General features: G+C 38.9%; 1 protein-coding gene across 1 annotated transcript; it reads left to right on the top strand.

Moving 5' to 3' along the window:
- The first annotated feature begins 3633 nt into the window (after positions 1-3633).
- Positions 3634-23503, top strand: nutf2 (nuclear transport factor 2). The gene is made up of 5 exons (XM_057837369.1): positions 3634-3721; positions 14419-14528; positions 14696-14767; positions 20069-20167; positions 20685-23503. The coding sequence occupies exons 2-5, from the start codon at positions 14430-14432 to the stop codon at positions 20796-20798; spliced, it is 384 nt and encodes a 127-aa protein (XP_057693352.1). The 5' UTR covers positions 3634-3721; positions 14419-14429; the 3' UTR covers positions 20799-23503.
- The last annotated feature ends 264 nt before the right edge of the window (positions 23504-23767 follow it).

Genomic DNA, 23767 nt, shown 5'->3' with positions numbered 1-23767 from the left:
TATATATACTATATTTTTCACCTGTGATTCATTACTTTACAGTAAAAAGTAAACTTGCATCATTTTGTGGGGAAGTTATTTGCTCCGAAAACAAATCGAGCGCGGTGTCGGCTGTGTATGTTTATGTATGTGGGACTTTGTGTTGCTCATTGTTGCTTTAGTAACCTGTGGCAATTCAGTGATGTACACTTGTCTCCAATCAGAAGTGGGGAGAATGTACTCAAGTAGGAGTAGCGTTACTTCAAAATAATGTTACTGTATTTTTCGGACTATTAGTCGCACCTGAATATAAGCCGCACCAGCCCAAAAATGCGCAATGAAGAGGGAAAAAAAACATAAGTCGCACCGGAGTCCGGAGTATAAGCGGCATTTTGGGGGGAAATTTACTTGATGAAATGTGTCATCAAATATGTCATCTTGAAAGGCAATTTAAAATAAAAATACAATAGAGAACAACATGCTGAATAAGTGTACAGTATGATAATGTTACATAATGCATGAACAATGCAATGCGAACGTGGCCCATATGTTAACGTAACATAGCTATAACTAGTTATTCAGATAACCTTTGCATAAAGAACATGATAACAACTTTACCAAACCATCAGTGTCACTCCAAAAACACCAAAGTAACATGTGAAATGATATAATGTGTTAATAATTTCACACATAAGTCGCTCCAGAGTATAGGTCACACCCCCAGCCAAACTAGGAAAAAAACTGTCTGAAAAATATGGTACTCAATTATAGTAGTCATCCAGAAAATTTACTCAAATACATGTAAAAAGTATCCAGTGAAATGAAGACTCAAGTAATGAGTAACATTGTGAATAATTGCTTTTTTTTTTTTTTTAACAATGGTATTTTTTTCTTTCAGCACAAACTTATCTATATGAACTATTGTTATAATGATACTGTACAATAAACCATTACATAAAAGAAAAAAGAAATTAAGGATTATTTGTCCAAAGACCATGAGTGCCCTCTAGTGTAGAAAATAGTTCCTAGTTTAAATAGTGAATATTGAAGTGCCTTCATAGTTACTATTTTGAAATTGAAAGGATCATATCTCCGGTTTTCCGTGGTCAGTCGGTGCCAAAATAAAAACTGGGAGAGATCTTTAAATCCGCGCTTTCAAGACCGAGACCTTCAAAATCGAGACCAAAATGTGTGTGTTCTGGATGAAGTTTTTCATTTATGTGGTTTGTCACTGTATCTTTTAAACCGCTCTGCAACCGAGCAGATTTGAAACTCGTCACTATGTGACATCACACCAAGCCTTACTGGCTAATAAATTCCACCTACTCATCTTGGGAGCGCTGAGGACACCACACTTGTGGCCACTGTTTTTTTGTATAATTTGTTTTAATCAATCTCCTATCTCTCTCACATCCATCACTTTACATTTCCGTTGCTGTCGCCAGATAGAGGCCTCCGAATTGGCTTTATAAACACAAAACCCAGTCAGTGTCATTTCTCCTCTCAGATATGTGGGAGATGGAAGGTGTGATGCATCGGCGGCAAGTGATTCAATATTTAGCAGAAATATCATATCTCAGGGAGGTCAAACTGGATGAGAGGGTGCTAGCTGAGAGGTAAATGTCAAATGTGATATGTATGCCCACTTAAACACACTAATAAACCACTGCAAATCTTCATACGTGTTTTCTAAACCCTCCCCTCACCCACCGTGGCCCCCTTTATGTCCCAAAACCGCCTAGGGCCCTGGCCCAGGTGCAGCCACACCGCCAGCAACCCCCCCAAGCTCCGCCTTTGCTTCTGGAGCTAGGTGTTCTGAGGAATGGGTATCCCGGTCAAATTGATATCCAAACCACTACTGAGCATGCGCACGACAACCCCTCCAGGGGTGATCACATGTCAAATGTCCTTCGAGTTCATCAACCATTTGTACTACGACGTCGTCGCTGTAGTTGTTGCCGCGAGTAATATCTTTTATAGGGCTGTCAAAATTAACGCGTTAACGCGCGGTAACTAATTTTTTAAATTAATCACGTTAAAATATTTGACGCAATTAACGCATATGTCCCGCTCAGACAGTATTCTGCCTTTTGGTAAGTTTTACAGCAAGGCTTTTTGTGCTGTCTAACAGCGAACTCTTGTGGTCGCTTTGCGACATGGTTTTCTTGCCAGTTCAATATGGCTGCACGACATCTCGGGCTGACACCTACGTTGTAATGTTGTGCTTATATGATCCTTGGACAAGATTTGTCCGTAAGTATGGTTGTTGTAAAGAATGTACATATTATGTTAGTAAGCGAAATGTTATATTTTTTGTATGAGATGCTTTTTGTTTATTTTTAGTTAACCTGTATAGCGTGCTAAGCTAACGTTGTTGCTAATGCAATGCTTGTGTACTTTTTTTTTGTATTTTTACGACGGTCTAAAGAGGACAATTGTTTGAGGCCATTTTATTAATAAATCAGATGAAAAAGGAAGAAGTCTGATTACTAAGGCGTCGTTCACTAGCTGTCTAGCTTTGGAAAAAGTAGACGCTTCGGAGTGAGGACAGCATAGACAGATTTAAATGACAGTAGAGTGAAATGCCCACTGCAGTCCTTATGTACCGTATGTTGAATTTATATATCCATCTTGTGTCTTATCTTTCCATTCCAACAATTTATTTTACAGAATATATATATAATTCACAGAAAAATATAGCATATTTTATAGATGGTTTGAATTGCGATTAATTGCGATTAATTACGATTAATTAATTTTTAAGCTGTAATTAACTCGATTAAAATTTTTAATTGTTTGACAGCCCTAATCTTTTATAAATATATCAATTTCATAGTGCCTTTTGACCACTAAACTCTATAAGCAATTACATATATGCACGAAAGACTACAATAGAATATTGATGATATTGCAAGATAATAGTGCTAGGACGTTAACGTTGTCTGATAAGCAGTAAACATGTGTGTCGCCTGGGTTTTAATATTGTTTACTGTTCAAGATAGAATTGTAGCAACAATGGAATCTAAGTTTCCCACCAAGCTGAAAAATAATGCATACAATGCTGAAACTGGACAATAATAAACAAGATACAGTGCAGAAAGAACATAAAGGAAATATTTATGGATTCTATTGGTGAAATCATGTTAAATGACAGTACAAACCATTAGGATTGTAAAGTGCAATTACAGCATAAGTAAATTTGTGGTTTATGGTAACTCCAGACCCAGTCATTGGACCCTGTGGCTGTGGGGAAGGTGCTGATGTCAGGGGCCAGAACTAATGGCCATAACCCTCTGGCTAGTGGTGACTACTCATGGAACTTGGCTCCACATGAACATTGAGCGTGGAAACCCAGGTTATTTCAACTTTGGAAAAAAGCAGCGGTGCAGCCTGCAGAGCCACACACTACTCTTCTGTTGCTCCTGATGAGACAGAGCTGCATGCACGAATGGCCAGGGTTGCTGGTACTGAAGGCAAAATCGTGGTATGGAAACTATTGGACAAGAGTGATGAAATGGGTCTTATGAAAAAAAAAATGCAGTTGCTTTATTTTGTTGAGATTTAAAATAACAAATCGTATTGGTATTTTTGTTTGCGTTTTTCCATGACAGCAATAGGTTTATTTTCAAGAACTGTACTACAATACCCACAATACACCGGGCCACGTGACGGAACTGTTTTAGTACGTGACTCGTACGTAAAAGTCGCACTGTATCATCTGCGCCTGGCCCGGGTTTTGGAGGTAAGGATAGTTGTTTTTGAGTAATAAATGCTTTTGGAAAAATCGAAACTAAATGTATATAATTATAAACGATCGTCATACCTCGCAGTAATTCGAATTTGAGAGTTCACAGGTCGTGTTGGGCACGCCTATGTCAACTATGCTAGCCAAGTGGTGTATTACAGTGCTCTCGCCCAGTGCACATTTAGGAACACCCATATTTTCTTAGCCCATGGTGAATGATAGATAACCTTTTTAGTTAGATACCTCATGCGGAAATCGTGTTATCTTGCGTGTGAAGGGGTGGAACATTCTTTAGTCTCTTAATGCCAAAATAGCTTGTACCGGCAATGGCTAGGCGGCTAACAGGCTAACAGCCTAGACGCAGGCATGTCTGCCATCAACGTTAAAAATAACCTTCGTCCTTACTGACATGTACTTGAGGGAAGAAGTCCTCATGAAAGTGTTTTATTAAGCCACTTTTCTTCCTTTTTAAAACAAAGAAACTCATGGCCACTCGCCTATTCCAGCAAAACGCCGTGGCCGGAGGCGGTAAAATGAAAATGAATTACGCACAGTCGACTGCTGATTGCTGAATGTTCCGCGTGTTCACTGAATTTCAGTGCTGTGACATGCATGATCATCAATTAAAACGATAGGAAATATAGCGTCTGTAATTCATACCTTTCAACAACCATTTTTTGTAGTGATGCACGATAATACATTTTTCAACCGATACAGAAAACCGATAATTCCCTCCTCATTCCTACCGATAACCGATAATGTCAAGCCGATAATCCTATTAAAAGATTTATGTAAAATTTTAAACAAAAGAAAATATTACTGTGCAAAAATATAATTTATTGCTCTTTTTTTTAACATAAAATATGAACAAGTCGTCAATTCCAACATCTAAATAATGACATTGTCTGACATTGTGTAATGGTAAACTTTTGGCAACAATTACTTACAGAGTAAATACCTAAGTTGCACAAAAATGCCTTTAAAAGTAAGCCATTCCTAACATAACATTAATACACTGCAAAACACACTTCCTTAAAACTAGTCAGTTTTAAGTGTAAATCTATTGGAAATAAGTGAAACTATCTGTCAGCGCTTCAGGTGTATTTCTCTCAGATTTCTTGGAAGAAAAATAGCTAGCTGAAAATAATCTTAACAGCTTATTTTAAGCAATACATTATTATACTTAATCCTAAAAAAACTTGGAAGAAGAAAAGATTTTGAATATTTGTGGCTACAGAATATTATTGTTTTTTCATTACAACAGGAATGTGCATATTTAAATTAATAAGTGTTAATAAGTGCCAATAAGTTTAGATTATCTACTGTGACTGTAATTGAGCAGACAAATAAGTTAAATTAATTTGAAAAGTGATTGCTAATGTTATATGCTTTGTTGCACACTGTGAAAATGATTAACTCAAAAGAGCGAGATGTCATGTACCCATTCTGCAGCGCGAGTCGCGACATTCGCTTTACAGCAGCTAAACTGATAAACGGCAGTACTATTTGGATGCAGTTGGAGCTCGCATCTCCGTGCGTGTTGTTTTGTGCCTGAGTTTTGTTGAGCCGAAAATAAAGGCAGCATTACAAAGTCATCTGACCGCTCGTCATTTTACATACTGAATGCATTATTGACGGGCTGACTTCGTTTTCTCCATGTTTAAATGATCATCTAACCACTGTGCCGTCATGATAAGCTTGCTTACTGGACATCACTTTTCCAAATGTAGTGGTGAAAATGTGATTGGCATGCTTTTCATGAAGAATGGTGGTCGTATAAACTGCATTATTTTTTTATCCAGGGCTATGGCTCTTGGGTCATTTCGGTTAAAAAAAAAAAAATCGTGTCTCGTCTCGGCGGCGGCTACATTCGTACCGGATAATCTGCCCGCACCGGCCGGTTTGCTGCGGCGTATTCGGGGCCTGGCTCTGCTCACGCCGTGAGGGAACGCTCGAGAAACCGGGGTGTTCGCTGGAGGTCCTGAAGCCGGGGAACCGGGCTCTGCCCACCCCGCCAGACCGGAAGACGGCTACTTGCCGACTATCGGTCTCCAGTCGTGCCGGTGTTTAGCCTTAGATGAGAGTTTACCACCCGCCTTGGGCTGCTTTCCCAAACAACCCGACTCTATCGTCACAAGCCCCTAGTTTAACTTAGTGTTTACAATAGCTTTAGCATTCCCGCTAGCAGCAGCAGCCTGGTATTCGTTCCAAAAATCTTTGTGATGCAGTTTTAAATGGATGCTGGGTTAGTGGTTTTGAATGAGGACGCTTTCTTTCGGCCTCGTGGAACTTCTGCGGTACATGTTTCGCAAATGGCGAGAGCGTCGTTTTTTTAGTAACAGCCGCCATAATATTAAACTATTTCTTGTCGTGTAACTCCGCCTCCTCAACCCCTCCTCCCTCAGGGGCTTCAGAGAGGGGAGGGGTTGAGGAGGCGGCGTGCTGAATTCTTCGGTTGTGCACATTTGGAGGCTAAATCAAGTATATAATTATCGGATTGCATTATCGGTTGAATTTTTTATTATCTGGATTATCTGTGTGACGTCATAATTGCCATTATCGGCCGATAATTATCGGCCACCGATATTATCGTGTATCTTTAATTTTTTGCCATAGCCAAAACTTAGTACAAACAGTAGTCATAATGTTCTTTTTCATAAACAAGGTGCAATTTTAGGTCACAACAAATTAACCCTAATATCCAATAACGTATGCTAAATGAGAATATGTACGAATAAGACTGCATTGTACTGTACTGTGTAGTGCTGATTAATATGCACTGTCACATATTGGTGGGGGTGCTGTAGTTAATCGTCCAAAAGGCAATAGGGTAACCAGTCGTTCTTTGACTTTTGTAACCTAGTATCACCTCTAAAACCCTCGGCTCTTTTAGTATGACAGTGATAAACATTCAAATTAGGCCTGCACAATATGTTAAATATATCATTTGAACATCGCCATCGCAATGTGTGTTTGCGCAATAGTCCCATAGCAGGATGTGCAATTGTTTTTCCTTTTTTTTTTTTTTTTTTTTATGTTAACTTTTGTTTTTCTTCATAAAAGCAGCAATTTTGCAGAGACATAGCTTCCTGGATCCCTTTATATGCACCGATCTTCAATATTCACAGATAAAACCCCTTAGCCTGGATTCAACTTGATCTGAAATGAATACCCGAGTAACTCGAGTTTAAAAACTGATCCGAGTAATTTTATTCACCTCGAGGAATCGTTTAATTTTGCCAGCTCTAAGCATCACCTTTTGCCCGGACTACTTTTAATGCGGGACAACACGCTGACATCACGTGCGTAGAGGAAGAAGCAATTAAAAATTAAATACCTTACTGCAGCCGACAGCCGCAACAAAGTACAAACTACGCCGACGTTGCTAAAAGCTACGCCCGCATGATACTACGGTGGTAGCAGGTAACGTCAGATGCGTCTCATAGATATCACATGTATGAAGAACTAGATGTGAAATGACAGACTCGTTAGTCTGACAGACGCGTTAGTAAACAGCCTCCATTTTAAAGCAGTAGACTTCTCAGCGCTAATAAATAAGATTAAGGACTGTCACTCGCTCACGTAACGTTAGCCCTGCGGAGGGTTACTTTTCTCTTAATTATGACCACTGTCGATGCGTAGCTAACGTGTCTTACATACAGACTTTATTTAATCTGTGAGAACATAGCTCTGTAGAGAGATGAGGGTGTAAAATAAAAACTTAATAATGCTAACTGTCGATTTTAGCTCAGTAGTCATTGCTGGATAAAACACCAAGTAGCACTGGTCCCTAATGTGCTGCAATATAGCAGGTATCATACATTTATTTTGAACACTGCAAAAACTCAAATCCTATCCGGACGTGCAGTTTAGACCAGGGGTGTCCAAACTTTTTGCAAAGGGGGTCAGAATCGGAGTGGTAAAAATGTGGGGGGCCGACCTTGGCTGACATCCTTTACGTAGAACAATATATTTATGCAAATTTTAGCAAGCCATTCTGTGTGTCACATTTGCTTTAGTATTATTATTTTTTAATTAATAATTTCCACAAAATTTTGCAACTAGCCTTTGTGGCGTTCGCTTTCATCTCTTGGGCTCTTGCGAAATACTGCTGCTGTAAAATTAAACTAGCTTTAAGTTGCTTCAGTTTCTCGCTACGTATCTTCCCTGCAATCTTGTCGTACATGTCAGCGTGTCTTGTTTAGTAATATTGCCTCACATTGAACTCTTTCAAAACAGCGACTGTCTCTTTGCAAATGAGGCAGACACAGTTCTTACGTATTTTAGTGAAGAAATAGTCCAATTTCCACCTATCCTTGAAGCGTAGGCTGTCACAGTCAACTTTCTTTTTTGTTTTGTTGATTGTCGCCATTTTAGAAAATTGGGAGTAAAGGGTCACGCGGGGTAATGTTGCTTAGAGTGCTGCTGCCTTTTAGTGGGTAAATGAGGAGCAGCATTTAGTGTGTAAGCTACTTCATATGCTGGTAGCAGTACTGCTGACCAATTTATTAGGTCTGGGTGCAGGCCGGACATTATTGATTTTATGACACAGACTGGGGGCCGGATGAAATTTGACCATGGGCCGCATTTGGCCCCCGGGCCGCACTTTGGACATGTCTGGTTTAGACTAACTTAAACCTTAACAAGAACTTAAAACTAGCTTGACACAAATGGAAATCAAATTGAAACACGTGGGGAAAAACACCTAACTTTTAAGTGATATGTGTTGACAAGCGTAATGACATTTTTTGGTAAGAATTTTTTTTTTTTATATAAGATCTAGAAGTTTATTGAGTAAAGGAACATCTGAGATGCAATTGTTGGCTGTTTTCAGCAATGTACATCGAAAATAAAGACATCGAATGACTAAAAAATGGTTTAATATTGGATGAAATGTCTTGTTTTCTCATGTATATAAGTGCTTTTTACCTAAATAAAAGTTTTATCCGATTATTCGATTAATCGATAGAATTTTCAGTCGATTACTCGATTACTAAAATATTCGATAGCTGCAACCCTAGATTAAACAATATTATATGAACACTAGGGATGTCCCGCTAGCATATTTTTGCACCCGAGTCACCTGAGTTTGAAAATCTGCCAATACCGAGTGCCGATCCGATACCGAAAAAGAAAAGTTTGTTACTGGTGTTAGCCAATTGTTGCATTGTTGCGATTTGCTAACTTACATAGTGAAAGTCAGCTAGTCTAAATGCTATACAATGCTAATGTTTTCAACAATTGGCTAACTTGCATAGCAAAAGTCCGCTAGCTTCAATGCTATATAATGCTAATGTTCACAACATTTGGTGAACTTGCATAGCAAAGGTCCGTTAGTTTCAATGCTATATAATGCTAATGTTTACAACAATTGGCTAACTTGTATAGTAAAAGTCCGATGGTTTCAATGCTATATAATGCTAATGTTTACAACAATTGGCTAACTTGCATAGCAAAGTCCGCTAGCTTAAATACATAATGCTAATGTTTACCAAATTTTGGGGATTTCTGGTGTGCACCAGATTGCTTAAATTTATTTTATTTCTGTCAATGTTCCTTTAGGGGCTCTGTACTTTGACGCTCACGCTGCTGAGAACACCCTTTCCCTTACACAATGAATGAGTAGCCATAACACACTCCAGACTGTGTGCCAAGCTTAACGATGATTAACACATCTGTGCCTTTGATCGTAGAGCTACAGAGACGTCTCGGGCCAGATCAAAGCTACAAACCTGTCAATCATCATTAACTTTAAGTACCAAACGCCAGCTGCACTGGTGACCAAGAAAAAGTTTGGTTGCATTGCTTAGCAGGAGGGGGGTTGAGAAGCAGAAAAACATGAAAATATATTTTTCATTAAACATTAAAAATCAGCTATCGGCCCAATTTTCGATCAAGTGTTCGGATTGGGAGATCTCTAATGAATACATTGTGGTCATAGTGAGTCAACCAGTCTTCCCAAACAGAGCTATTCAAGTCTGGTGAAAATTAGTCTCTTTTTAATATCGCAATATATATCGCAAACCCCCCAAAAATGTCAGTTTTTTCCAATATCGTTCAGACCTAATTCAAATACAACTAATGAGGCCCATGTGTTCATAAGAACCTGTATTTAAAGATGGCAGTCATTGTGAGCCCTCCTAGATAAATCAAGTGGATTTTTACCTCCATCAATAGCACCGAGGGAGGGAGTGAGTGAAGTCATCACAGGTAAAATAGATGTGATTTTTATTGCTGTCTGTGGCAGTGAATTAGGTAATATTGTAAGGCACTGAGCAGCACAGTAGATGAGTGGTGAGCACATCCGCCTCACAGTTTTGAATCCAAGGGTTCAGTCACTGGCTCCGGCCCTCCTATGTGGACTTTGTATGTTCTCCCCTTTGTATGTGTGGGTTTTCTCCGAGTAGTCTGGTTGTTTCCCACATCCCAAAAACATGCGTGATAGGCTGATTGAACATTCCAAATTGCGTCTATGAGAGTGTGCATGAATTGTTGTTTCTCGTTGTACCCTGCCTAAAGCCGGTAGTTAGCTGGGATGGGATACCATTGCATCCAGCTTGATGTATGTTGTTGCTGAAATACAGCAATTGGAGTCACACCAATCTTTGATTGGTTAAATGGTAATGGTAAATGGAGGTACAGTTGTATTTCGCCTTTCCGCCTTTTTTAGGCTCTCAAATCGCTTCACACTATATCCGCATCTACCTACTGGTAACGCAGCACCAGAAGCAACGTGGGGTTTAGTATCTTGCTCAAGGATACTTAAACGAGGTCATCAGGGCAGAGAATCGCAACCTCTGGGTTGGGAAACGACTACTCTACCACTGAACCACGCCACCCCCTATTTTTAGTTATTCATTTCTATTTGTGATTCAATAAACATGCGTTAGACATTTCAATGAAGTTCAGTGTTTGCATTATTCTTTTTTTTTTTGTTTTTGTTTTTTTTTTTACGCCAATTTTTACACTTTTACTGCAAATTATTATCGGCTCCAAAAATCTGTTATTGGCCCCTTTAACTACTAATAATCGGTATCAGTCCTGAAAACCCCATATTGGTCAGGGTTTCCCCCTAGGATTTTTTTGAAGCGTTGGTAATGGTGGGCTGCGTCGGACTCGGACAACCCCACCGTGTTGTGCTGCGGCAAATTTGTTTCATTTCATGACAAATAAGATTTTTCTTTAGCAACGTTTATTTATTCCAAGAACCATAACATAGATCTATTTTCAAAGTTTGCATCCTGCCTGGGAACACTTGATTTTCCTGGGCTAAAAAAAAGGGGGATATCAGCAATAGGTGGTCCATTTATAGTCAATGTGAGGCATGCTGCAAAATGGTCCCCCTGCTTCTCAAGTATGTCTTCACCTACACAGGAATAAGAAAAACATGAGATTTAGGAAATGAGACTCAAGCATCTCTAACTTACATTTTACAGTTCTGCATGATGTACAGTTGACCAAATGTCTTACCACTGTTGAGATGGGCACTGTCAACACAATGGCCGACAGTTGGCTTAAACAAGGGTACAGCACTCCCCAATCATCAGTCTGTGATGCCATTTTTGACGTCTCACACTGACCTGGTCCATATTCTGAAGCACATTCGATGTTTTACCCATTTGGATTTAAGTCAAATACAGTGGTACCTCTACATACAAAGTTAATTTGTTCCAGGACGTTGTTTGTAAGTCGAAATGGTCGCATGTCGAGAAGGATTTTCCCATAAGAATACATTATAATTAGAGGCGTGCAAAATTTCAGATTCTTAGATTATTCGCGATTCGGCCGTGGAAGATTCGAGAACGATTCACAAACACCCAATTTCCGATTATTGAATTATACCAGGTAAAGCGGAAATAAAACGCAGTCAGCGCGGTCTTCAGGACGCAATGAGGAACAGACCGAGAGTAAATATCATGTGCAGCTAATGCCGCTAGGTAAAAAAAAAAAACAATAATACCTGACTGCGGCCGTCAGCCGCTACAAATAGCGCCCAGTTGCTAGTTGCTACAAACATACAGCAACATACGGCTATGGTAGATATCACATATATCTAGACTAGATGTGAAATACAGACTTTCCCGCGCCAGTAAACAGGCGCCATCTTAAAGCAGTAGACTTCTCTAGAAGGCTCTGTTGAAGAGAACCTAATTACTTTTTATATAAAATACCCCTAAATGGGCAAAATCTTGACTTGAATCGATCTTTAAATGATGAAACAATTTTAAAAATTTCACATGTCGAAAGTAGACATGAGGGAAATTATGGAATAACGGGTGCAATTTTAACAACTTTAACGGTTGATTCACAACATTAAATTAAATGAATGTAGTTTAAAGCTGCTGATACAGAATGGGGACTTGAGTATTTTATTTACTGTTTTTAACCGGTAACTTGATAATAAAATAGTAGTTTGGTTTATTTAGCGTGAGAGGATTTTTGAACAATTTTGGAACAAATATACAAAACATAAAAAAAAAAAAAATGGGGGGAGAGGGGCATCAATAATCGATTTATAATCGAATCGGAGATTCTGTTGAGACAAAACAAACAAATTATGAATAAAAATCATAATAATAATAATACCTGTAATAATGTAACAAATCGGGTTCTAATGTGGCAGATGTTTTTTGCTGTACCTGAATGCACCGCGGGGATGATGTGACGGTGAGCAAGAGTTTACTTTCTGTTTTGATGCTGGTGTCCGCTGCTGTTGCACAAGTTGATGGAATAAATGATTAGACACCAGACAAAGCTGGTGATTTCTTTGGCGATGTTACCACAATAAGAATTGTCACCTGGCGAACGGAGGAGGACAGCCGGCCGAGATTGACATTTCACGGCCTTATTGTTGACCCAGTTCATGGATGCACACCCCATGCTTATATTTTGCTATCATTTACAACTTCATTTCAATGGTAAGCGTCACCTTTTCTTTCATTTCACCACCTGCACTAACCTTTTTGGATCCAGTGTTGATTTCTCTCAAAAGAAAACCAGCCGTTTTTTCGGTCTTCCGGCAAAACAAAGAAACTGCGGCACTGTCAAAAATTGTATTTCGAGCATGTCGTCGGATGTAAAAACAAATGGAGAGTCAAATTTTATGTCAGATGCCGAAAAGATTGTGTGTCGAAGCGATCGTATGTCGAGGTACCACTGTATGTATCAAATTTACATTAGTCAATCCAACTTCAGTTCAAACTGAAGTGTCTTTGTGGGAGTTACCGTTCTGATTGTTAGTGCAAATTCATATAATTTGTTTCAATGAGATGAAAAATACTTTCAAAATTACTTTCAATGCAAATACGCCCTATGTTTTACATTTTTTCTTTAGATGACAAATATGCCAGGTTATAGACAATGAACCTGTTTCAACACCACAATTTAAGGTAAAATAATAAGATTATGAGTATTAAAAATAATAGATGCATGATTCATGACACTCACCTTGATTTGAGTGGTACAGCCACGGCTTGAATTTTGCCATTTCTTTCCATGTTGGGTCCCAGCTAGATACCTTGTTTGGTTTGTTGCTTAGTTGAGACTTCTCCTACCCTGGACTGTGTGCCTTCCTGATCTGCGTCTCCAGCTGTGATCTTGCCTCATTCAGTTTTTGAAAACATTATCTCAACATTAAAATGCAAAGCTTGCCATAACCATTTGGTTATTTCTACTCCTCGGAACGTTAGCTCTACCGGTAATACCTTCGGAACTGAAAGGCACATTGGAGCGTGAGCCTCACGTTCCACAATATTTATTTATATATTTGGGAACGTGACGGTCTAGATCACCACAACAATAATGGTCATTTTGTTAGCGGACGTTCCTCCTCAGGAACCTTTCTCATTCCAAAATACTGTACTTCAAAATACTCATCTGAAATTACAACGATTGACCTCAGCGCGGTACAAATGCTATGCTAGGACACGATTATTCGGGTCAAAGACATGCAATAAAGAACTTAAACTTTACGTAAGGTCAATATTAATCTGGTTTTCAAAGGCTTAAACCAGAAGTACATTCACTATCTTCAAGTACATTTCTGATTATTTTTCTCCCGATTTGCATCTCCGCGCCAACGCACACAGGCGCAAGCTTTCAATCGGAGAACTGATTCGCTTTTAAAAATATTGCGTGTAATGGAACAATTTGTATTTGACGTACTATTTCAGATGATTTATGGCAAATAGTGCGTAAAAATGAGCTTCATATATTCATTTAGAAATGTTAAATTATACAAATTATGAATCAGAATGGATGTTGTATCTCAAAAAAAAAAAAAAAACTCATTTGCAAGGTGTGGCGGCTTTTATTTTGCTGTAGCAGTGTGCCACGATCTTTTATTTGTCGGGGAAACCCTGGTCGTTCTCTAGTCAAAACCCTTCGGAGCTGTTCAGACTGAAAAGCATCTTGTCCATATCGGATATAAAACTACCTACCGTAAGCGGTTTCAATCAGTCTCGGAAAAATGAAATTTCTGTGCTTTGTGAGCATTCATCTTCCAAAAGAGCCATCCAGTTTCAATCACGATGGGCATCAGGCATTGTCTGCCAATCTGAACAATGCTTAATATTAATTTGAAATGTGTAGAACTATGATTAGAAGTTCAGCAAAAGTCAGCTATATAAAAAAGTACTGTCCAAGTGTACTTTTGTGATCCTTCTTGTTTCCCCTCTCTCTTCTGCCCCTCTAAGCGTTATTCAGGATGCAGGATCCGCCTTTGTGGGAGCAGATAGGCACTGGCTTCGTGCGGCACTACTACCAGTTATTTCAAAGTGACCGAGCAAAACTTGCTGACCTGTATGTAAGTGTAACTTTGGTTTTGGTTGCCAGGTTAACTTCTCCAGTTATTTTCTGGTCTATTCATGTTTCATCATGGTACACGGTGTGTCACTTTGGCCAATATTTGTAATGGTTATATTTTATAAATCCTCCTTCCTCCTCCTTAAACTGTTTCTCTCTACCACACAGATTGCAGAGTCATTACTAACCTGGGAAGGGGAAAAAATCTTTGGAAAGGATGCGATTACCAAGAAACTCCTTGTAAGTTTACCTGTTTGAAATTGACACATTAAGGATGTGATTAAGGATGCAGCCGACACAATAATTTCAAACAACAATCCAACCTCTATGAGCACATCATAATATAATGTGGATATCACTGCATCCTTGCATGTAATTTTGGCAGTATAAATAACATGTCTGTGGGGCTCAGATGTGCTTGTATATGGAAAATTATGTGATATGGAAACAATGATCTTTTGTCATGATATATGATATGGGCCATTCTATATCTTGATAAAAGCATGCTGCTGTATAATAATAATAATAAAGTTTATAATATGAGTATTATTTGATTAAAAAAAAAAAAAATGCAATCAAGCAAATTATCAATGACAGCTGTTTCCCCTTTGACTTTATTTTGAATTGCCATGAAACAGACTTAACAATGTATCAAGTCATGGTATGGCATAAAAATATCCAGAATTCTTTTCTGCTTGCTGCTAAGCAAGCAATCTGGACGGGGTAAGCAGTGCGGATAACGCGGTCGCAATTAGGATAACGCTGGCCAGTTAGATCATGTACATGTACAGCTAAATGATATTATATACATATACTGTATATTTCTCAATGCCCTGTCTAAAAATATAAATTATTAAATGAATGAAAATTATATGCATTTGCTGAACCGCTGCTACATTTTTGTTCTGAAGTTGCTTTTCCTTGATGTCCCGCATCACATCGAGTACAGTGCATTTGAGTATGTGCATGAGTAGTTTGGAACTAAATCAAACGCACAGTATAGGAATAGAGTAGTATTTAAATGCATACATGTGCATTTGCTGTGGATTAGTACAATACTTATATCACATGACCAGTTCCTCTTTTTGTCACATTTTTTTTTGCGACCTCCACATCCCCTCTGCTATTCGCCATTTGACCCGGATGGGAGTCACATTGCTCGGCTTCATCGCCGCTAGGACTCTGCCTACTCACCCAGCTCTCGATCGACTTCCCTTGTAACACAAGAAAACAACCACTTATCTTATTTTAAGGTGTAGAAATTGTAATAGCCTTGAAAAGAGTTTTACAAGTCTCAGCAAGAACAGAATAGTTTTTTTTGTTGTAAACTACAGTTCAAAACAAAACGTACATCGAGATATCATTTGGCTTAGAAATTGGAGGTGTGGGAACCATTTTTCGAGTGTCCTAATTTCCCAAACTTCAAGAAAGTACATTTATCAAGGTTTCCTTGGCCGAGATGTGTCACCGTCCACTACAGGACAAATGTGCTCAAGTTTGCCAGAAAATCTCTCACTGTTCTCATGATGTTTCAGAATCGGCACCTTTCAAACTATATTTCTCGAGCCTCCGGGGTCGCAGAACATTTTGTAAAATGTTTACTTACTTGAGAGAAGGCATGATACTTTATTTCTGCCTAATTGTATATTAAAAAAAAAAAAAAAAAAAAAAAGGTACTGGGAAAAACTGGACAATTGATCTTGAAAGTCTTTTAAAAAAGTGCTTGAATTTTGCCATGAAAAATGTGGACAACCCCTGCATATAGGACCCCGTGTTGACACTGCCTTTTATTGATGACGTCACCTCAGTCTGTGTATGTTTAGGCCTTATATTTTTGTACTTAGACCGTTTAGCAGTCAATAAAGCAAGTCTTACCGTTCTAACTTTTGAGTTTAGGAGAAAGTTTATTTTTTGTTAAATTGAATTTCACTTCAGTTTACTTCTCTAAAATATGCTTGTGTATGTGTAAAAAAAAAAAAAAAAAAAAAAAAACATTTTTTTAACGGTGTAAATTGTGTGTGCACAGATATGGTATCTGTTGTGCTTTTGCTTGAGTTTTATTATGTAAAGCACTTTGTACAAAGTTGGGAACCCTTAGCATCAGACTGATTTGAGATGTGTCTTGATTCAAGGGTTGAGATTCGATCTTCAAAGCTGTAACAATTTGATTATAATTTGGGTCAGTTTGGAACCAATGTGATTCGATATATATGGAAACAAAGCGATATAATTCAATACCACATGGGAATTAAAAAAAGATTTTTTTTTAATGGGATCAGAAAATTTAAGAAATAAAATATATAGTCATCTTTAATCGGTAACAAAACTGATATATTTCAGACTAGGGCCACATTTACTCGACAAAGATCTTGCACAATAACGCAAAAGTGTTGTTTTGTCCTCATTTTAATTTCGCGTTTAAACGACCATTATATGTGGGGAAGTACACGGAAGCGCAAAAGTGCATGAAACCTCCAATTTGCCGATGTAGTATGCATTCCCAATGTGTAGGTGGCAGAACCACCCAAAACTTGATTCCTGCGTGTAAGCCTTCCTGTGTGCTGTTATCTCTTTCGTCCTGGACATACAGTATAATGTTCTTCTCTGCTCTAAATGAGAGTCTATAATTAGAATAGTGAATACACATACTCCCCGGGTTATGACATACCTGACTTTCGTGATTTCAACTTTACGACGCCGGCTATCATCTGACATTTTGGGCCATTTTTCGTGTAATGGTGTCTTGTCTGCCATTTTCCGCTTATTTTTTTACTTTATTAATAGGCTGTATAATACATGTTTTATAGTTATGTTTGTATAGTTATAGTTTGTATAGTTATTTTGAGATTTAGGGTTTATTTAGGGGTATTTAAAAGCATTAATTCTGACTTGCATGGGAATTCGGGTTACGTTGCCCCCGTAGGAATGGAACTCTTTCGTAACTCTTTCGTAACCCGGGACTACCTGTAGTTGACTAGATTCCGCTGCTCAGCCTTCGCCGTGTACAGACGCACTCTGAAGCACTCTCTTATCTTAACCGATAAGCGCTCAGGGCCAGCAAGCTCGACTCCCAGTATGGCTCCAAAGAATTTAAAACCTGGAAACTTGGATGAAATAAAATCCTCCATACAGAAGTTGGAGGTCTCCTTGACTGGCTTGATTCAAAACCAGAATCAAGAAATCGTCAGAGAGCTCCATTTAATTCGCGCTGAAAACGAGAAACTCAAGCAGGCGGTCGAGGAGAGAGATGTTTGCATCAAGAAGCTGGAAATTTTGGCTGACGATCTCGACCAGTGCCAACGCGCAAATGAGCTCATCATTTCTGGATTACAGCTGACGCCTGGCCCAGGGGACACAGTGGCGCAACTGGCAATTGCTAAGCTGAAAGAGTATGGAATAAACATGGAACCGCTGGACATCCGTCGCTGCCTTCTGCTCTCATCTGGGGGGAGAGGACTGGCGACGGTGCTCATGTAGCTGGCAGACCACAAGACCAAGACTGCCCTGCTTAACCAGCGCCGCCACCTGAAAGGGTCGAAGATTTTTTTGAATGACAACTCGCCGAAATGCAGAAATTGCAAGAAAAGCACGTCAACTCAAGAAAGCTGGAAAAATAGCCAACACCTGGGTCTCAGATTGCAGGATCCTTGTCAAGACGCAGGATATGAAGATTAGAGCTATTACGAGTCTTGACCAACTGACTACAATAGCTGGATAACTGTAAATACTACACAGCCGACCAGTATAACAACTCGTGGATGTGGACGGTAGCTGAAACTTATCAACGGCAGGAGTTAGAAGAATCTTGAACACATTAAGGATTGTCTACTAAAGACAACAAAGGCTCTGACTTTAATTTGCATGGATATAACATGACACAAAAGTATCGGGCATCTAAGGGGGGAGGGGGTGTTGCAATTATGATTGACAATCTCCTGGAATGAATTACAATTGAACTCCTAATCCCCAATTGTAAAAACATAATTATCTGCTGTGTCTACCGAGCTCCTGATTCAAATGTCTAGTTTACTGAGTATATGGAAAATATACTGTATAAAACGAATAATAGGCATGTTTTCGTTGTGGAGACATTAATCTTGAGACAAAATATGTACAGCATGTTGTTTGATTTCTCATACATTCATGTCTGATGAAACTGTTACAGTGACCTTGTGTGCACCAATTGTTGCCACCATGTACACCTCAGCAATGTATCCTTTTAAGAGACTTATAAGAAAAGCATTTTGAGTTGCTACTCACACCAGCTGTGATAACATGTCACACACATAGCCACAACAAAATGTTACACAGCAAACGGACGCAAAAATGTCAGGGACATGACAAAGTCATAACCTTGTACGCACTAAAATTAATCGAGCTGCTTGACTGGACGCTTAGTCACTGAACTCAGATTGTGGACTGTGTTATTCTACAGCTTTGATGTATGTTCCATGCCTGAATGTGCGTCTTTAGTTGTATGGGGGACGGGAAACTGATAAGCATATGCTTCATCTCGTCCGCCTTTGTCGTCTTCTTCGGTTTCTTCGGGCAAATCATATCACATTTTGTAAATGTCAGTGATTGTTAATGATACTGATGATGATAATAAAATTCCATTCCATTCTTTATTGGTGTTTCATTCATTCCATATCTGTTTTCGAATCCCAAATCGGAAAACGGATAACAACCTATTTAATTTCTCGTTTTCAAATAAAACAATTGTAAAACAAATAACATCTTTTTTGGGGGGGCTATTTTGAGTTTGTTTTGAAATTATTAAGGCGTTTTCAAATTTTTGCCTTTTCAGCCCCCACAATGCCGTCACCGTGTAAACGATCGGGCTCTCTGGAAAAGTTTTTGCATTGTCACCCCGTTGCTGTTGTCGTGTAAACGGTCCCTAAATGTAGCTTAGTGTTTTGGCTAATGTGGGGAAAATGGGTGAAAAATGTGAAATACCTGGTCTGTTTATTGCGTAGTTCTTTTACACAACAAGTAAAAAATATAACAATTCAATGAATGACATGATTATTCAACTGATTCAATTTCAAGGTAAACAAGTTTTAAATATGTGCTACTGTACATATCAATATGTCATGAACAGATTTTTTGGATGTCAAGAAATATCTTGAGTATAATGCTCCAGTAGTGTGCAGTGTTTGGGTATTGAGTCAAGCATTCCACTGCAACAATGTCAGAAACACGCTTGACAGCTTCATAATAAAAGCCCAATAAATTTTGTGACATGTAACATGAAGCAGTACTTGGTAAGGCTTTTATTTTGAAGGTCCATGGCTCGCTATTATCTAACAAATACTATTCTTTATTTGCACAGGTATTATAACATTTATGGGAGTACTGACTTTTGTAAGATCCGTTGATTTTTATGCCAACATCCTAAATTAATTAAAAAGATCTGCTAATATTGAAAGTGAATCCATTAATCCCAAACCGTGATTATGAGAGAACCCACTTTAAATGAACCTTTGCAACATCAATCAAAATTATTGTGTGTTAACTTTCCTCTCTGTGTATGTGTTACAGAATCTGGGCATCAAAAAAATTGGTCATACTATTACAGCACATGACCATCAGCCAACCACAGACAGCTGCATCTTGAGTATGGTTGTGGGGCAACTAAAAGTAAGTATAGAAAATACAGTTAGAGGTCTACCTTTGTTTTAAATAAGCTTTTTTTAAAACAAATATACTATAAAGATTTTCCTGTATGTCTGTCTTCAACTTTTTCTCTTACAGTCTATAGGTGTTTCAGAAGTCTTGTGCGCATTTTGACATTGAATATCTCAAAGTATTAAAGATGTAAAAACATATTCTGAAAGCTTGCAAATCTCAATATTTTTATGGAACGTTCAATGTGAGCATCGTAGGTCACATAGGCACACACCAAGCAAATAGTTCAATGAGTTAGTTCGTTCATTCATTCTTGTAGTCCACAAAAACATTCGGATTACAAAATGCATTAATTCATTTAGTTCTACCAGGTTCATCTTGGTACCATTCGAAGTTAAACAGATAGGAAGAATTGAAATGTATCCAAGACCTCTGGAACAGCCTGTATTTGCCATTTATCAATGTATTGCTGAACATGGATGCATCAGTGTTACAGGTACAACTGATGTGCTGTTCTTTGTGTTTGCAGGCTGACAATGATCAAATCATGGGTTTTCATCAGATTTTCCTCCTGAAGGAAATAAATTCTGCATGGGTGTGCACCAATGAAATGTTCAGGCTTGCTCTTCACAACTTTGCCTGAACATTTTTCTACTCCAGCGGGCATGAGCAGCCACAGTGATGGAGTGAAGGGAAGAGTCAAAGAGCCTTTGGAGAGATTGGAGAAAGATTATGCTGTCTGCTATTGTTTGTTTGACAAGCATGTGAACACCGGAATCTAATTGTCATTCACTGCATCCCACCCATCCCAGACAGTGCAAATGCTGCTTTTTTTCCCCCTTTCTCTGCTACCATTAGCCAACTTTTCAGACACCAACCAAGACACTCACTTTGCTCCACACCATTCTACTCAGTCCTGTTTTACTTCCATCTAGTTTCATATAAACTTTGGCTCAGTTCAGCATCAGGTCAAGGTTTAGATGCAGCAAGAGTCACTCTAGCTTTCTTTAGTATGTGTGATTACGTTTTTTAATCTTCATTGATATTATACTTCATTACAATGCCAGGTTCTCATCACCATGCCAACAAAGACTCATATAAGACCATGTTTGAGGTTGCTCTGTTATACTGCATTTCCGCCCTGAAATAGTCTTGCTTTATTCCTCAGAAATGTTTGGCAATTTACTCAAATGCCACAATTAACAATAAAACCCAGACTTTTTTTTTTTTTTTTCGTAATGTCATGGACCCGTCTCTATGTATCACTCTCAAGGTCAAACTGCATTTCATTCAAATGTAAGCAGTGTTTTGAATGAGAATCCGATAGAAACGTTAAATTACTGTTACTGATTTGCTTACTCCTTTGGGAGCATTTGGCTGATATTGCCTGTTGACGTTTAGATATATTAGTGTTTTGATTACAGCCAAGTAACAATTACTTTTGTATGGAGATAAAGGTAGGATACATACAGTATATTCTAAGAATATCGTTGGCTCGAGTTAACAGAGCCAACTGTATGCTGTATGTGAACCCTTTGCAAATACCTGGATTTTTGCCAGACGTGGTCAAGTTTTATTTGGTACCTGATTCTTTACTGGGTCCTTCCCTAATGTAATCCATCTCTTCGTGTCACCACGATTTAAATCATGGGAACGCAACACGGGAGGAAAAAAAAAACTAATTTTTATTCAGAGCTTTTTTGAATTTCACAGAAAAAGCAAGGTAATAACACCTGCAATGCTGAATCTGGTACATTGTCGGAGAAAAAAAATGTATCTAAGCAGTTCAACAGGGCAGGCTTTTTTTTTTAACTGCAGAACCTCATCAAGACTAGCTGGCAATCATAACCTTCGTTGCGTATGCACTACGTCATAAAGAATCAACTGCTCAAAAATATTGGAGGAACACTTTGAAAACTCATCAGATCCAAGAAGGGGCACGGGGTCTAGATTTATCATTCCTGATAAGTAGGTGGTGTATTATAATATTGCATAGCAAAATGATGCCTCATAATTTGATAAAAATGAAAAGGATCACCATATCGAGCCTGATATCAAAGACGCGTCAAAAAAGTGAAAAAATGATTCAGCAGACTCGTCCATTTTGCCAAAATTTCATTTTAGTAACTCAAAATGATTCTCAGTAGTTTGTGTGGCCTCCACGTGCTTGTACACATGCCTGACAACCTCGGGGCATGCTCCTAATGAAAAGACGGATGTTGTCCTCGGAGATTTACTCCCAGTTCTGGAACAGGGCATCACTGAGCTCCTGGACAGTCTGAGGAGCAACCTGGCAGCATCCAATGGACCTCAACATAATGTTCCAGAGGTGTTCTATTGGGTTTAGGTCAAGTGAATGTAGGGGCTTGTCAATGGTATCAATTCCTTCATTCTTCAGGAACTACCTGCATACTCTGGCAACATGAAGGAAGGTCCCACTGCACCAGCGTAGGTTCTGACAATGAGTCAAAGGATTTCATTCTGATACTTAATAGTAGTCAGGGTGTCATTATATAACCTGTAGAATTCTGTGCGACCTTACATCGATGATATGTTTCCCCATATCTTAACTGACCCACCACCAAACACGTCATCCTGAATGATGTTGCAGGCAGCATAATGTTCTCCACGGAATCTCCAGACCGTTTCGCGGGTGTCGCATGTGCTCAGGTTGAACCTGCTCTCATCGGTGAAGAGCACAGAGCACCAGTGGTAGTAGTTTCTAATTCTGGTGGTCTAAAAAAATGCCAATTGAGCTCTACGGTGCTGGGCACTAAGCACAGGGCTCACTACAGGACGTAGGACCCTCAATCTCAGGCCACCCTCGTGGTGCTCGTTTCTGATTGTTTGGTCAGAAACATTCACACCAGTGGGTTGCTGGAGGTCAATTTGTTTTGGGCTCTGTCAATGCTCATCCTGTTCCTCCTTGCACAAAGGAGCAGTGATACTGATACTGCTGAGGGTTTAAGGACCTACTACGGCCCTGTCGAGCTCTCCTGGAGTAACTACCTGTCTCCTGGAATCTCCTCCATGCTCTTGAGACAGTGCTAAGAGAAATGACCAACCTTTTTTCAGTCCTTTCCTTTTGTCCCGGTACCACACATTGCTATCAACAGATCTGTTGATCCAAGCCAAATGAAAAACTCCAGCAGTAGATACATCAGTGGCCTCAACCTGGAAAACTATACCTGTTTTGGGGGCCGTTTCATTGTTCCCCATCACATACACCTGTAATTGATATCATTGCCGACAATGCAAGTCAAACTGAAGAGCAACCTCCTCTGCTACTTAACTGACCAGACCAATATCCCAGAGGTTTGACTGATAGGGGAACACTAATTAGAGTATAGCAACTTTTTTTTTTTTTTTTTTTTTTTTTTTTTTTTTTTTTTTGCAGTGTATACACTGGACTATGGATTAGGAGTACCCTACATTTATACCGGTGGTGGAAAGTAGCAGTATAGTAGTACTTTAGTGTTTTTTCAGGTGTTTGTATTTAAGCATTTATTTTTGTTGAAGTTGGACTTTTTCTTAAAATCTAACAAGCGCATTCTATTCTATGCTCTGTCAAAATAGGCTAATTAGCCTACTTTTATAGCCACCAAGTATGGG

This window comes from Corythoichthys intestinalis, chromosome 5 (assembly GCF_030265065.1).
Source record: "Corythoichthys intestinalis isolate RoL2023-P3 chromosome 5, ASM3026506v1, whole genome shotgun sequence".
In the NCBI taxonomy this organism is placed as follows: Eukaryota; Metazoa; Chordata; class Actinopteri; order Syngnathiformes; family Syngnathidae; genus Corythoichthys; species Corythoichthys intestinalis.
Note: the sequence above shows the minus strand (reverse complement) of the source record. Positions and strands in the feature narration are given on the sequence as shown.

Bases quoted from the DNA above. Each gene is read 5' to 3' on its own strand.
- nutf2 (XM_057837369.1), top strand. From the start codon at position 14,430: ATGCAGGATCCGCCTTTGTGGGAGCAGATAGGCACTGGCTTCGTGCGG. The intron at 14,768-20,068 runs GTAAGTTTACCT...TATGTGTTACAG, and splicing joins CGATTACCAAGAAACTCCTT to AATCTGGGCATCAAAAAAAT. The intron at 20,168-20,684 runs GTAAGTATAGAA...TTGTGTTTGCAG, and splicing joins TGGTTGTGGGGCAACTAAAA to GCTGACAATGATCAAATCAT.